We start from the raw sequence: 16,993 nt of genomic DNA on the forward strand, positions 1-16,993 counted from the left end.
GCTACTTAATTTTCATCCCAGCCATTTTTTTCCAAACTAAATAGATTTTGAAATTCAATCACATTCAATTACAAATGAATATTAAGAATGGGGTAATTTAGCAATCTGCACTCCTTTAATATCACATTAAAAAGATATAAGTCACCCCACAAATTAATACGTGTATTTATAATATAGGGCCAAGTTTTAGACAAACCTAATAATATAGATTTATTAAAAACATGTAAAACACACAAGTCCGAAATTAAAAAAAAGTGCATGTGATGGTTTATATCTACAGTTCACATATATAAAAAAATATTACTTAAAGTGACATTATGATAAAATCATTCATAAACAAGCAGCTATATATATAAGGTATCATTCATAAACAAGCAGGTATATATAAGGTGCATGTTAAGAGTATCTCCAAGGGTATTAGGTAAATTGATTAGTTAAAATAGGTAAATTGATTAGCTAAAATATTATAAAATAATTATTAGCTAATATATGTTGAACCTCTAAGATTGTACACTCCAGCAGTATTAGCTATAATGGGTAGTTAAATTTAAAAAATAGTACATATTGTTCAATGGATGGGTAAGAATCAATTATAAAATTATTATTTTTTGCCTAACAGGTGCCTGTGCTCTTCCAAATCTAGCGATCCAGACTGACATTTTGTAAAATTTTACCTAACAAGTTAACATCGTGGAGGATGTTTGGGAGGCTTGTTAGCTATATCAGAGTGCCACTGGGATTGTTTAGCTAACAGATAGGATCCCTTGGAGATGCTCTAGACATAAAGATTACCTTAACTACTAACGAGCTTTAATTCTAAACTTCCTCAACGCCAACTTTTGCTTACTTCTTATTCCTGCTTCTGCTACTTCACCCTTTGGTAGATATCACTTTGCGAAATTCTAAAATCACTATGCAAAACTATTGTGCTGATAACATATTATATATATCATATAAATGTATAAAGATAGAACTTGATAAAGCTATATAATAATAGAGAGGAAGATCACCATCTTTTATTCATCTATTTAAGCACATATTTACAAGATTTATATAGGATGGAACTTTGTAAGTTACAAGTAAGTGAAAGGTCAAAGGTGTGTACAATAATAATAAAAGACGAAAGGCCAAAAGTGATACACTTACTGTATATAATAGTATCTAATTAATATACTTTTTATCAAATTTTATGAATGCAAAAGTAATATTAAATTATTATCTAAACAAAGAATAAAAAAAAAGTACTTTTTGTATGTGAAGATTAGTGATTACATTATCTTCAGATATTAAAAATACATCAATTTAAAGAATATTGACAGTGATTTACAATATAACTATTATATTCATCATTAATCTTTTGTTTTAATTTATTTCGTTTGTTTCAAGATTTTGTACTTTATTTTAGTTGCATGCATGGTCAAAGAAATATGTCTTTTGGGAAATAGTTGGTAACGTTGAAGTATACCGGGTGTGTCCGTTTTTGTATATCCGCGGCAATTCTATGTCATTTCCAGCCTTTGTACTGAAATGAAAATGTCTTAGCCAGTGTAGAAAGTGTCTTGTGGTTCGTTAAAGTGTCTTGAGCTTTGACGTTTATGTTGACTGTAAACCTTATTAATTTTCATATAATTTTCCCTTAATTCCTTACATGTATTGTATACGTTGTTTCCCGGCCAATGTCTTCTTACTTGGGGACTGTGTAAATAGAAAATAGAAAATGGCCGGGGCTGTGAAGGGGGAGGTCGTGGTGGTTTGTCAGGTCTCTTCTCCCAGAAGAAGAATGCCTTAGATCTGTACTTTTGGCTAATGATACAGGTAATATATAATTTCAAAATCACCCTCATGTTCTCTTATTATATTTAGACTAGAAGAGAGAAGAGATACCAATTTTCTAAAGAGTGCCCAGATATTTTTCATAATTGGGTGCTCGTTTCTAAAAGAGTGTCTATAGTGGACAAACATTTACATGAGCCAGTACCAAGAAATTCTCCGTGTTAGCTAAAAAGAGTGTCCTAGAAAAACTTCTTTGACGAATGCACATTACATCAGTTAAAAATGATTATAAGCTTAAACTTGAAAGTAAGAATATTTTTTAAAGCACATGAAGAGGGAACGTGAAAGTAGAACATGTCATCAAACACAAGAACCAGACTCATCCTTCACCTAGACCCCCACTAATCAATCTCCCCATTAAATTTATAGATATATATACATAGTAAATAGATATTTAAAATAAAATATACAATAGTATAACCCAGCCAATCCATCACATCTTACCATGACCAGAGCTTTCATATGTTTAAATTGTTGCATAGTACTGAAGCCATTCGATTATATCAAGAAATTATTTTACCTCTTGTCCAGGGCATAGAATCAACTCAGAAACCATAGCAATCAGCAGTACAAATGTACTTGATACTTTAATAAGTTTATGACAACATTTAGTTTAGAGAAGCTCCAACAGAAAAGTACAGTTTCGCTTAGGTATACAACATGACCAAATTTTTCAGAGACCCGTGCCATTATTTTTATACTTCCAAACATCTGGTTGTCCTTCTAAACTGCTTCATCTCACACTCAACTTTGCCCATCTCCTAGCACCAACTTCATATGTTTGGCCTCACATTAAGTCGAGAAGCAAGCTTCTGACCAAGAGACTTGTCAGCCTGCAACACATACCAGCACATCAAAAGAGTTTATCTTAAGCGCTCTCTTATATAATGTGAACGTAAGTTCTTCCAAAGAAAGATATGAGCAATCTTACCTGACTCCAGTAAGAGATCCAAATGCTACGGATCTCATGGGTAACACGAGGATCAGACAGCGCATCAACAAGTCGATTAATAAATCGCTCTTGCCTGTGTATCGAACGAAGATAAAGTAAGATGCATCATAAACATATATATATATACATATACATATATATATATATATCCCTGAGACCTGAGTCCTTAAGGAATCATTTCACGTACAACATTTTTATACGGAAAAAGAAAACGCTAATCAGTGTTCAAACATTTTGCTTAATCTGCATTAATATTGTACGTAAAATTTCAGATTGGAATGTGGAGTATCCTTTATTCTTTATGCAATCAGAAGACGTGCATACCTGCCCGAGCAGAAAGAACGATATCTCTCTCCTGGTTGCTTGAAGTTGTTTTCTTTGTCAATCATGCACTGCAGTTGCATAAATTTTCATACATTAATACTTTAGGCTATGTGGGATGAGAAATATTTACTTCAAGCAGCTTATATAATGCTAAAGATTCAATTTGAGCAATACTATTATATAATCATCAAACCCAGGCTCACCCTATCACGCTTTCCTGTCAACATGGGAGGAGGAATGGGGTGCCTCTCTGCATGGCGCACAGGATCAAACCTTGACGGGAAGTAATTGACCTGTAAGATATCAATTGTGTGATTATTACAAGTTGATAAACCTGCCTAATTATTTTCAAAAAATTGTGTCATAAAATTAAATATGATAATAAACTTGTTCCGTAGTAAAAGAGAGAAGATAAAGTGTACAGTACCTCCTCATCTCTGTGCATAAAGTTCATTGAACCATCATGGTGATTGTTGTGATGCGCAGCCTTGGGAGCGTTAGCTGGAAGCTGCAGATAGTTTGGTCCAAGACGGTGCCTTTGGGTATCAGCATAAGAGAATATTCTGGTCTGGAGCAGCTTATCATCTGAATAGTAAACACCAGGAACAATAATGGCAGGGCAAAAAGCAAGCTGTTCATTTTCCGCGAAAAAGTTGTCAATGTTCTTATTCAACACCATGCGACCCACTGGCATCAGGGGCAAGATGTCCTCGGGCCATGTCTTTGTAACATCGAGTGGGTCGAAGTCGAATCTGTCCTCATGATCAGGGTCTATGATCTGAATAAACAGTTTCCACTCAGGATAGTTTCCAGCTGCAATTGAATCATATAGATCTTGGGTGGCATGGCTGTGATTAGCTCCTCCGATCTTGATGGCTTCATCCTCCAACAAGGACTTCACTCCACAGGTAGGCTTCCAGTGGAATTTCACATAATGTGCTTTCCCAGCCTTGTTGATCAATGTGTAAGTGTTAACACCAGAGCCATCCATATGCCTGTAATCTTGTGGAATACCAATGTCATCCAAGAGGAAGGTGAACATGTTCAAACTCTCTGGGTGGTGGGAGAAGAAGTCCAAGATTCTCCAGTTCTCTTGAATATGCGACTTGGGATTGGGTTTCAAGGCATGGACCATGTCCGGGAATTTCATTCCATCACGCACAAAGAAGACAGGGAAGTTGTTTCCCACCAGATCAAAATTACCCTGTGTGCCCACAAAAGAAATATCAGAGCATGCACAAAAAACAGTGAACTTCAAAAAAAAGAAGTAAAAATTGCATTCAAATCAGCAGAAAGACTAGCCAGTTATGATTCTTTCAGATACCTCTAAAAGAAAGCATATGGACACATTGTCGGTTAATCTTCGTATATTTCTTGACTCTCAAATTATTCAAGAAAGCCGCTCAATCTCCCAGTTGTTATTTTATAAGAAAATAAACCCTATCTATAGAACACACTACCATTCTATCAGCTTTAAAAATGTATAAATTTCATCAGGGAACACTGCTTATCTATATGTGCAAAATGGTAGGTAGACTTCTTCAGCTGCATCAACCAAAAATCCCTCCTATCGTGAGGTGGGTTGCGTGAGCATAATTAAAAATATAGTATGATATCAGGCAAAGTAGTATGTAATGAGTGATGCATAGATGTGTGGGATTCTTTAAGATATATAAGATGGCCTGCTATTTGGCAATGTTTATTTGTATTACCACAGTAGATAAGTTTTTGTTCCACTCACCTCTCTAGTGTAGAATTTCACAGCAAAACCTCGAGGATCTCTGATGGTTTCAGGGCTTCCACGCTCATGGATAACAGTGGAGAATCGAACAATTACAGGTGTCTGAACGCCAGGGGCTCTCAAAAAATCAGCACATGAGAGCTGAGAAATATCATGGGTGACCTCAAAGAATCCTTTGGCACTAGCACCCCTTGCATGAACAACACGTTCAGGAATGCGCTCCCTATCAAAATTAGCAAGTTTCTCCACCAAATGATAATCCTCAAGTAGGATTGGGCCTGTTAGACAAAGGAAAAAGCTTTTTATATAACTGGGATTAATTTACTCAAATCATGACAAAAATGTAAACAATTGTGTTTGTAGGCATCTAGTCGTGTGATTCGAAACCAGCACTATTTGATTAAAGATAAGTTGTGTTAAACATTACAATTGTAATTGTGCAACTTTATATCTGACTGACCACAAAAAAGAATGATGCTTGACATGCAGTTCTCAATATTACAAAAAATATGTGTTACTTCATGTAACTATGCATATGCAAACTAAGGGGAACAAAAAACATATAACCCACAACAAGATCAACTCGCAGATGTGGTAGATAACAAACAAAATACCGAAAATATAGTGAATCATCCAAGCTTGCGCACTATTCAAATGTTACAAAGGACCCAAAGTGAAAAATTACACACAGTTTTCCATCTACGCCAACATAAGCAACACAATTTTAGTGAAAATGAAGTACAGTACTTCGTACTTCCCACTTTTATTACAGTAAACTGAATCATAATTACAATTTCTACACATGCCTGAAATTTTACCTCCAGTTATTCTCAAAAACCATCAGAAAATGTTTGTATAAATATTTATCGGCAAGGTTCATAAAGTTAACTTCATATAATTATCATTTTCAAACAAAATCAAGGCTGTTTTTTGTGAATGCAGGGGGTTAATTCAATTATTACAAAAATGTCATTCAACTATACACAAAATCGTAGTCACTTTAGATAAGTTAACTTTAGGAACCTTTTTCTCATATTTATAATATATATATATATATTATATAATCATCATTTTCCTCTTGGTAATCCGAGCTTAAGATCTCGAGGGTTTTTAGCCTAGTAGAGGCATGAAAACATTAGTGTTTTAAATCATTATAACTGGCCTTTACCCAAAACAAAAAAAAAATTAAATAAAGGACGACGGCTACAAGACTAAAATTAAAGAAATCGTAATTTATCTAGTAGCTAACAAAAGAATACGGTATGTAACAAATCCTTTTATTAAACTAAACTCCACTCTAACATAGGCCATATAACAGAAATTAAGAAGATTAAATAATCAGCTAATATAATTCCGAAAAGTCGAAAACTAAGCGATAAAGGCTTTGAATTATGTAAATAAAGGGACACAACGTAGATACCTCTGGTTCCAACAGTCAAAGAAGCGTTGTTGTTGTAAACGGGAGCACCAGAATTAGTGGTCCAGTATGGAGAGTTGAAAGCGCTTGAAGGACGGTGCTGCATCAACCAATACAACCATCAGAGTCAAAATATTAGTACTTACATGTATATAAAACAGGCTTTGGTTTATATAAGAAACAATTGTATATATGTGAACACACATGTTTGTATGGTTTATGTAATTAAAAAACAGGAGTTTGTACCTTGTAAGGATCCATGGCTGTCTAAGGAGAGAGGGAGAGAGAGAGAGATGAACTAGTGTGGCTAGCGGTGTGATAAGCGTTTTCGCCTGCCTTTTTATAAGAGGGCAAATTTTCCCCAATTTCAAATTTGTAACTGCAAATTCGATTTATTAATAAAATAATTTAGGGTGAAGAAGAGTTGAAAAGCTAATTATCCTCAACACCAAATGAAAATATTGGGGGCCTATTCATTTGAGATTTTAAAGAATTGTTAATAATATATGAATTTTCAAAAAATTTCGTTGATTTCAATTCTTCTTATATTTTGATGGAGTTGATCCAAAATCTTGTAGATTTTTACAGATTTTGTGGAGTTTTTTAGAAATCTATCAAAATCTCATGTATTTTGAAGAGATTTCAAGATATTAAAAATGGACTAACAAATCCATCAAAATCCCCAACTTTTTTAAATAAAATAAAATTTATGGACTTTTGAATACCATCAAATTTTGATGGATTTTTTAAAATCCAAATTGAATATCACCAAATTTTGATTGACTTTTTTAAATCTAAATTGAATACACTCAAATTTTAAAAGACTTTTTCCAATCTTTATTGAATACCTTCAGATTTTAAAAGATTATTTAAAATTCAAATTGAATACCCCATAATTTCTAAAATCCATAAAAATCCTACAAAATACAAATTCAATACAGCCCCCGGTCTTGTCTACACTTTGCTTTGCCTAGTATTCACCCCAAATTAGATTACAAAGTTTTGAACAAATAACATTATTGAATAAATATATCGTATTTGTATTTTTTATCTCATTTAAAATCTTCTATTTTTGGATTTGAACAAAAGATATGTGTTTTGTTTTAATTGATTAAATATATCGTATTTACATTATTTATGTCAATTAAAAGCTCGTCATTTTTATTTGATAAAAAAATTAGATATCTAAATACTGCTCTTTCTCTTTTTATCAGATTTTATAATTATAAAAATATTAATAAATTATTACAGAATAAAGAAAGTACCATTTGTCTATGGAAACTAGTGATCACATTATCTTAAACTTATATTAAACTTAAAAATCACAACCATTTTAAGAACCTTGACGATGTTTTACAATGTTATATATTCATCATTATTAATCTTCTAAATATTCCTTCAACCAGCTATGTTATTTTATTAGTTAAGATTGAGTATTTTATTAAGCTTAGACACAGTAAGAAGAGCCGGAAGAAAACTAGTAGCCGTGTAGGATAAGGATAGTTTGGTCTTTCACAGTGTGAACGCTTTTATGTCAAGGAATCCTTTGTTGGTGAACATTACGAGGCTCCTTCTGGATCATATAAATAGTAAATGTACTCCATAATAATTATTTATTAAATAAATTTTAAAAGAAACTAGTAGAAAGATAAATTATTAATTCCAAAAATAATTCGTTGAAGAGGATAAATATTGTGGAAGAGATAAATTTGAGCATGTCATTCACTGATTCCTTATCTTAAACTTGGCTATTTCCATTTTTAAAATTTGGGCGTAATATTTGAAACTGTTGCATAGCCACTCGTGACATGTAATGACCTGGTCCACTCAAGATAGGCCACGTGTGCAAACTGCCTTGAATTGTGTGCTTCAAGTTGCAAAACGGCTTACATACCCAATGGAAGAGATATATTGGACGTCACCAGACCATTTGTTCCGTGATAATTTTGTGAATAGGTAATTATAACTAATTAGGATTACTTTTAAATTTACTCGATAATAGCTTACTGATAGAACACACAAGAATTTTAGCCAGGTTCGACCTCTAAGCCCCTATAGTCTACGTCCTGGTCCCTTACCAACTTGGTAAGAGAATATATATTATTGATCAATGAAGGTTACAACTACAAGATACAACAATATATCTCCCTTTATCCCAGCTGCTGATAATGGCTTGCTGAAACCCTGTTTAAAAACCTGCTCTCTAAGTACTATACTATCCCGTAGTACAAACTCCTCTAACAAGTACCACTAAACCCTTGTTTACCTTAGCCAACTTATCCAGCAACTAATCAATAAAATTTGAACAATACAAATCAATGATAAAGTTTACAACTCAAACTATAGACTCTCTTCAATAAAATACGTGTATATAATTGGGAGCTCGAGAGTATTTTGAAATCAATAAAGTTCAGGAGTTGTATGTGTTCTTGCTTGCCAAGTCGTCAGTAATAAAACTGCAAGAAATCACATATATATATAACCATACATTAGCGTTTGAAAATAGCCTCAACAAATTACAACGGCTAGAATCCAATTCTACCGTATAAGATCGTTGGGATGGTTTTCCAACGTTCATGTATACGTTAGATAGAAGAGAAACACAGAAGTCCAACGTTTAGAAAATATCTCTTCTATTTTGTAGAGTATAAAACATTTTAATCAGTAGATAGAAGAAAGAGTTTGAAAGTGAAACAAACTTCTATTCTTTAGGAAATCAATTTGAATAAGTAAAAACGTTTTATAATTGAGTTCTCTATATATCATGCACGTATATTATATTAGAGAAGTCCTTACAACTGATATATATGAAGATCCTATAAAATCTCCATGAAATTCGACTTCCTTGTTGAATCTGGACTGTGCATCTTGGCTTGCTGTTATTCTGACACTGTTGATCATAGCTTGCTGAAATAGATCACTGTCTAATGATAGCTTGCTGTCATGATACTGACATTAAGCTATTATATCCTGCAAACATTCTCAAATAACAACATGATGGCTTGCTGTGTTTTGATCATCAAATCTAAGGAGTTACAATTTTTATGTTCCAATTCAGTTGAAGTATGAATAATTTTATTTAGAAAAAAAAATAGATAATGGCGCTTGCGTTAGTAGAGATGTAAACGAACATAACTAAGTCGAGTTATTTCAATTTCAAGCTGAACTTGTTTTTTAAAAAATTAATTAATTCAAACGCAGTTTAATAACCGTACAAAATATAATATTTAAAATCGACTCGTTAATAAATAGGCTGAATACAATTTTGTTCATTAACAATCGAGCTAAGCTAAATTCATTAAAACGAGTTGATCTCGAATTTTGATTCACAAACAATTTTGTTGATAAGCAGAACTAATCAGTATCCAAAAATTAAATAATGATGACATAGATCATGCAAATATTCTTTTCGTCCTTTTTAAAATAAGCTTTATTACCCATGGACAAGTTTGCTCTAATGCAATGATTTTTTATTACTATTAATTGTATTTATTGTAATATCTCATATATATTAGTTTTTAAATCATATCAAGGCACATACATATTCTGATATAATTATAACAACACGAAATCGGAGGGTTACTGGATTAATAGAGCGATTCGTGTATGAATGTGGCTCTTTTTGGGGATTAGGGTTTATGAAAAATAGGGTGGATGGACTTGCGAGGTGTCTCGATTTATCTCGTTGTATCGGATCCCTTTGCCAAAATGCCTGCTTACTAATTTATATTGGATCAAATATACGCAGTTCTTCGAAATTCGAGTTTATCCCTAAGAGACTTTAGGGATAAGTTTCGTTAATGTGCTAATTATCGATTTTATTTGATTTAATCTTGGCGTTGTCATATCTTCCCTGACTTAAAAGATATCGTTTCGAGATATTTTCCGTTTCATTGTGATTGATTCTTTCCTCATTTCAGGGAGAGGATAAATTTGAGTATTAAATGATAATTATTAATCGGAATTAATAATTAATAATATTAGAAATTTGGACTATGCCAAATTATGGCATAACAAACTATTATATAATGTGTACAATTTATTTTGTAAATGTTTATAATTAGTGAATATAGAATTATTTGTAAGAAACTTCATTAAAAATTTAGCATTTGAAATAATTGTAGTTTAAGAGAAATACTGTTGTAACTCCTTTTTTTACTAGGCTTCACTATTTATGTTAAATGATATTTATTATATCTTAATGAGCACTAGTGAAGAGACCCAAAAATTTGTATTAAGAATGATATTTTTGTAAATATTTTAACCCATATTTTTGAAATTTGACCAATGGGTTGACCCATATTCCTAAACATACTATTTCCTATACAAATTTACATAGATTCATGGACTATCCACATCTTAAATGGTACTTAAAATTATTAAAAAATCAATTATCAATATTAAAAAGATCAAATATATTATTAAAATAGATTTGTTATTATATTAAATCAATTATAGATTCACAAATCATGCTTATAGTAATTCAAATTCAAAAATCATTATTACTTTCCTTAATAATCATTATCTTCTTCTTCTTTCTTTATTATACCGATCAATCATCTGCATCCCGAGCTGACAAACAAAATTTCAAATAAAAAAATCATCCATTGGCTCTTCTCCTCTGACCTCTTCTCTCCGATGAACCCTAATATATCCATTCATATATCACGTCTAACACGAGTTTAAATTAAAAATTCTGATAACCCTAATTCTTGTATCATTCTCTGTTGTATAATTCATTTGACCAATTCTTACTCTTTTGAATTTCGCTTTTTATTTAAGTGTTTATATATGTAGATGTGATTAATGTCTGATTGTTTGAATTTACAGGATATGAAAACGAGGATGATCATACAAAAAATATTGTGTGTATTGCGCCAACGATTTCAAATTGTTCTCAAAATAAGGTATGCTTATATTTTTATCCCAAATCTTATGATTGCTCATCGAGTGTAGCCCGATTCCAAATACTATTGCTCATCAATTCATATTAGGATTATTTTGAATCTGATTATCAAGTATACACACAATAAGAGCTTTTTATTTTTTTCAGGGAAAAAATAAATTGTATCTGGGAATGACATTGGAGTGTTCTATTTTATGTATTGATTGTTTAATAATGTTACGACAAGACAAAGGTACATATTTATATTTCGGAATATATTATTTGTTTTTGCTCTTTTGATGCACTGAGGAAAGAGATCAGGAATCTCTGATCTCACAGCCAATAGTAATTGAATCCTTACCACTTCCAACTCAGGCTGAAGATACTGTTCAGGATACAATGATCACACCTCCTGTCTCTCCTCTTCATGACAAAGTTACAGTTGAAGATTCAGGATTAAGTCCTGAAATTGACATCCATAGGCTGCACCTTCCAACTGTTCTTAATCTGGAAGCTCCAACAGCAGCTCAGCCATCTACAGTTAATTCTCCAACCTTAAATGCTGAGATACCATCTACACCAATTCTGGATCAGGAACCTGAAGATCAGAATTTAGATGAAGTTGTACTAGAATCTCCTATAGCCTCACACACTCTTGTGTTGTCAGAGGACAATGAGTCTTCTTTAAGTTCTGGAGACAGTATTTCAGTAGATACTCCAGCTCCTATTCTTGGAAAGGAGGCACTCATTGAGAATTTTTTTGAAAAGGATGCTCCTGTTCCTTGGGAAGAAACTCACAGAGGAGTTGAGTGGACCAAGAAGTGGAATGAATCTGATTTCATTCCAAGCTCTAAAGTTCTAACAAAGCATATTGATAAAGCTTATGAGCTGATGACAAATTCTGATTTCAAGACTCAACTCAAAGTCACGGCTCTAAGTATCAAGACTCTTCAAGGTCAACACTCTACAACTCATGAAAAGGTTGACAAACTTCTGGAAAAAGCTGAAAAGCTGGATATGGAGACCAAGCTTGATAAAAAGAGGTTTATCGGACCTATTTCTAAAAAAGTTGAAGCAATTGAGAAGGTTCAGGAGAAGCAACAGGCCCAAATTACTGAGGTCCTACAGAAGCAAGCTTCTCAAAAAGCTCAACTTGATGAAATTCAACCTTCAGTAGAACTTCTTCTCTCTCTTCTACTACTTGATGATGCCAAAAGGGGGGAGAAGGTAGTTAAGTCCAAATGCTCAACCAGTCAGATACTGAAGAAAAGGGATAATAATCAAGATGACCAGGAAAACCCTAGTAAGGGTCAAGATCAAGGGCAAAGCAACAAGGTTTCTTCTAGGAAACTAAATTCTGATGCAAGCAAATATTCTACTTAAAAGAAGACAAGTTCTGAAGCTGCTCAAACTCAAAATCTGATAGCAAGTGCTGATAATCAAAATCTGATATCAAGTTCTGATGTTCTGATTCAAGGAGGAAGTAAAGACTCTCAGAAGTTTTTGCAAACTCTGAAGCTCAAGGGAAAGGAGACTACTGTCTACTACAAGGATCCCAAGATTCAGACACTTGATGAAGAGATTGCTAGAAGATTATTTTTGAAACATAATCCTGGAATGGATTTAGAAAATCTCAAGGAGAAAGAAGCTAGATTTAAAGCTGAGAAGACAAATCTAAAGTCAAAAGCTTCTGTTGCAAAGAAACCTCCAATGCCTAAGGAAAAAGGCATTATGATCAAGGAGAAATCAAATAATGAGGCATCAAAGCCCAAGAATAGATCACAACTGAGATTGATCCCAAAGATAAAGGGAAAGGAAAAGTTGATGAACCAATAAAGCAACATGAGATGAAAATTCCTCAAATCCTGATAAAACCAGTGTGCAAAATGGTTCAAGTTCATGATGATACTCTTGCTGAAGATGAATCTGTTCAAACTCTGAAAAGAAGAAAGATTACTGGAGAATCTAAGACAACCTCTGACAAAGCTCAAGTTGTTCAGAGTGAAGAATAACAAGCTATAGAAGAAACAACAAGTTCTGATAAAGTCATCAAGACATCAACCTCTGACATAGCTCAAGTTGATTTAGACAAAATGAAAGTTGCTAATAAAAAGAAACTTCTATGGAAAAATGTCAAACCATCAGATCCAAAGAAAAGCCAATTACTGTCTGATTTCATGACTATTGGGTTAAATGCTAGAGAACCAAGAGACAGAGCAGGGCTAGGTTCTGATGAAGCTAAGATCAAGACAGGAGTTGAAGTAGCTACTAGAGATCCATTTCTATTGACTGACAGAACTCTTGAAGATGTTACACAGAAACACCTTGATAAGGTTTTCTCTGTTCAAGTGGTACTGGATGCTCATGACAAGCATAATGTCAAAGAAAATCTGATTCTATTTCTTGAAGATGGAAGGACATATCAAATGTCAGAATCAGATGTGCTGAACAAATCTCTGAAAGAACTTCAATTCTTTCATTATCTTTTAGAGATAAAGTCTGAGATTACCAGGAGATGGTCAAATTTCATTATGAAGACCATAAGAGGTAAAGCAAGAATTTCTGGTTCAAGGGTTATAGAATTCATTCCAAACATAGTTGAAGATGATGGAAGTGAAATTCCAATGAAGAAGGATTATGCTAAACTTGAAGTGATTCTGAAAGAGAAATGTTTGTGCTACAATGAAGACTCTTCTCATCCAAGGGTGATTAGACTTGTTGATGGTTTAGAAAGAAATCACATCTCAGCACTAAGGACTGCAATCTACCAGATTGGAAGTCAGAATGAAGAATTGAAGCAAGTCAAAGATACACTATCTCAAGTCCTGATGAATAAAGAAGAAAAGTTGATATTAAACTTTGTCAAGAATCACTTTGGATTCAGATTGACTCAGTGAGATTGGTAAAAGCTACAAGGACTGTAAGTTATAGTTAATTGTCTATTTAAACTCTCATTGCATTTGTACTTAAAATGTTTTTGACATCATCAAATCTATTAACTTGTATATTTTGCATAATCTACAAGTTGGGGGAGATTGTTAGATATATTTGAGATGTCATGTCTAATCTGATTTGTGTTTAGTTTTTAGAACTTAACAACCGGACATATCAGGACTTACTAAAATCGGAACTTACTGAAGTCAGAACTTAATATCAGAACTTAAGGTGTTAGAAGATACATATCAGTACTTCAGTGCGGGAAGACTTTCAGATAAGAAATGCGGCTGATTTACAGGAGAAGATCTGGACTAAAACAAAAGAAGATATGCATGAAGAGTTAGAGGACTAGAAGACTTGTAGAAGATATCTAATTGATATATTTTAGGAGTTAGAATTATATTCCATATTAATTAGAATATATCTTGTAACTGTGTACTATATAAACACAGCTTAGGGTTTACACTATAGGTGTTATCATTATCGAGAAGATTATACATTATAACCTAGCAGCTCTTAATGATATTGTTCATCACTGAGAAAGAACAATAGCTCTTATTGTAACAAAGTTTATTGAATATACTTGATCTTTGTTACATACTTGTGTTCAAATCGATTTGATTGTATAAACACTGTATTCAACCCCCTTCCAGAGTGTTGTGTGACCTAACAAAAATATAGATAATTAAGGTATTTTTATGGTAATTTTTGGAGTGTTATATGATTTTATATTGATTTATGAATTTATTAATTATTTTCTGATTAATTACAAAACTATTTTATAAAGTCGGGAATCGTCCAATCTCAACTGTTTTTACATTTTTACAACCCGAAACTCTTCCGAAAACTCCTTCCTAACCTAATATGATAATTCCAGACATTTTCCATGATTTGACTTTTTCGATCCGGATAATATTTTGATCGGTGCACGGCCCGGTGCAAAATGTTCGATAGGACAATCATTTTGATAGCACTATTGTAACGACTGGGAAATTCGCGACGTAATTAAGTGAATAAAGTATGATTTCTGTGATGTGATTATAAATTATGTGATTAAGTGATGATTAATTGTCTTTATTGTATATTAGTATCTGGGAGCATAGATAGATGTGTTCTAATTTAAAGAGTCAGCTTAGGAGTTAAGTTGTGTTATCGAGCCGTCAGGTAGAACGGAACCCGTCCTAAAAAGGGATTAAAGTGTTTAAAATGTGGAATATGTGTTAATATGTGAAATGAAATGTTTAAGTAAGTATTGCGTTCTAATGATGTGTCGGTTGGTAAAGGTAATTGAGAAGCTTAAGTGTTTATGTAAGTTCCATAGCCATCATTTTCGATATTCTACTCAAACACCACTTGCATGTAAGTGTTTATGTAAGTTTCATAGTTCCATCTCCATGGTTGTGTTCAAGAAAATGTGATTTCTTGATATATGATCATAAGAGAGTCTAAAGTGAATTTTTGTGGTTTAAAACTCAAGAGGAGACCCGTTATGGGCACTCTTAAGTTCGACCACCACCGGCCGTGATCCAAGGAGAGCCGGTGGGATTTTAGGAATATGATGTACTTAGTTGAAATGATGTGGTTTTTGAGCTCTGTGCACTTTAAAACTTATATGTAGCCTTTGCATGTCTTGGTTTCTTGAAAAGTTCAAAAGGGTTTTGTATTTCTTTCGAAAATATAAGTGTATTGGTTGATATAAAGGGTTTCGATGATTGTTTTAAAAGTATTTGGATTTTTGTGGTTGATTGGGTGCTTGAGAAATCAAAATTTGTGGTTGCATGTTGAGGTTGTAGTTCGGTTTTAGTACTAATAAAAAGGGAATCAGATTTCGTGACTTGATCTTGGTGTAAACTAAGTTTAATTAGTAAGAAATGAAATTGCATATTGATTTAAAAGAGGAATTAATGATGCATGTCATTGTTTGATTCTTGAATTGTGACTTGTGGTTATAGCCGTATAAAAATGGGTATAAAAGGGATTGGTTTGATGCTAAGTGAATGCATGTATGTTTAATTGGAAAATTCGATTAGGGTTTGAGTCACTAAGTGATGTTTTGATGTGTAATTCGATTAGGGTTTGAGTCACTAAGTGATGTTTTGATGTGTAATTCGAAAATTATGATTAAAATGAGTGTTTGATTTAATTAGGGAATGAATTTGAATTGCATGTAAGTAAATATGTATGATTTGGTTCGAATTTTGTTGGTGAAGAGAAGGGTGTTAGTTTAAATGTTGGTTATGCTAGAAATTATTGAGAAGATTTAGTATAATTCTTAACAAGATCTTTGCATGCTAAAAACTAAAGTTGCATGGTGTAATTTTTGAGAAATTCGATTGTATAAATAGGATTGTGGTTCGAATTTTGATGTTAAAAGAAAATGATTCTTTTGAAGGTTTTGATTGAGCTATGTGTTTATGTGAGCTAAAGTGAGTATTTGATTGATTTTGTGCTTAGTAAGTACAATAAGGCCGAATAGGCCAGAGGAATTAAAAGTCAAAACTTGGTTTTTGATAATCGAAAGAATGATTGGGTGTGTATATGTGAATATCTATGGATTTGTTTGTTTGATTGTGGTATGTGGTTCGAATTAGGGGATAAAAGAAAAGGGGAATTAAGTTGTTTGATTTTAAAGAACTATAAGTGATAGTTGTGGTCGTAAAGATTTAGTTGTGAATGAATCGTGTACTCGTATGAGTTATAATAGTTTGATTTGAGTATTAGTTGAGATAAAAGCAAATATAAGTTGATTATTGAGTATATAAAGATATAAAGTCTATGAGTAAAGAATGTACTATGTGCTATGTGCATGTGTGTATAAGTTATACTCGTATAGTTCGAGTCAAAAGTACAATCGAGTTATCGTATTGAGTGAACGTTCCGGGAACGTGAGTTGAGAAACTAATT

General features: G+C 32.8%; 1 protein-coding gene across 1 annotated transcript; it reads right to left on the minus strand.

The window, feature by feature from the left end:
- Window positions 1-2,312: 2,312 nt before the first annotated feature.
- LOC141720879 (catalase) lies at window positions 2,313-6,671 on the minus strand. The gene is made up of 8 exons (XM_074523531.1): window positions 6,514-6,671; window positions 6,271-6,367; window positions 4,851-5,128; window positions 3,537-4,313; window positions 3,313-3,402; window positions 3,110-3,177; window positions 2,765-2,858; window positions 2,313-2,666 (listed from the first exon to the last, which is right to left on the minus strand). The coding sequence occupies exons 1-8, from the start codon at window positions 6,526-6,528 to the stop codon at window positions 2,607-2,609; spliced, it is 1,479 nt and encodes a 492-aa protein (XP_074379632.1). The 5' UTR covers window positions 6,529-6,671; the 3' UTR covers window positions 2,313-2,606.
- Between the last annotated feature and the right edge of the window lie 10,322 nt (window positions 6,672-16,993).

The sequence above is a fragment of the Apium graveolens genome, chromosome 4 (genome assembly GCF_009905375.1).
Source record: "Apium graveolens cultivar Ventura chromosome 4, ASM990537v1, whole genome shotgun sequence".
NCBI lineage: Eukaryota > Viridiplantae > Streptophyta > Magnoliopsida > Apiales > Apiaceae > Apium > Apium graveolens.

Coding starts and splice junctions, on each gene's coding strand:
- LOC141720879 (XM_074523531.1), bottom strand. Junction 4,314..4,850: donor TGAAATTCTACACTAGAGAG/GTGAGTGGAACA, acceptor GTGGGCACACAG/GGTAATTTTGATCTGGTGGG. Junction 2,667..2,764: donor GGATCTCTTACTGGAGTCAG/GTAAGATTGCTC, acceptor TATGTGTTGCAG/GCTGACAAGTCTCTTGGTCA.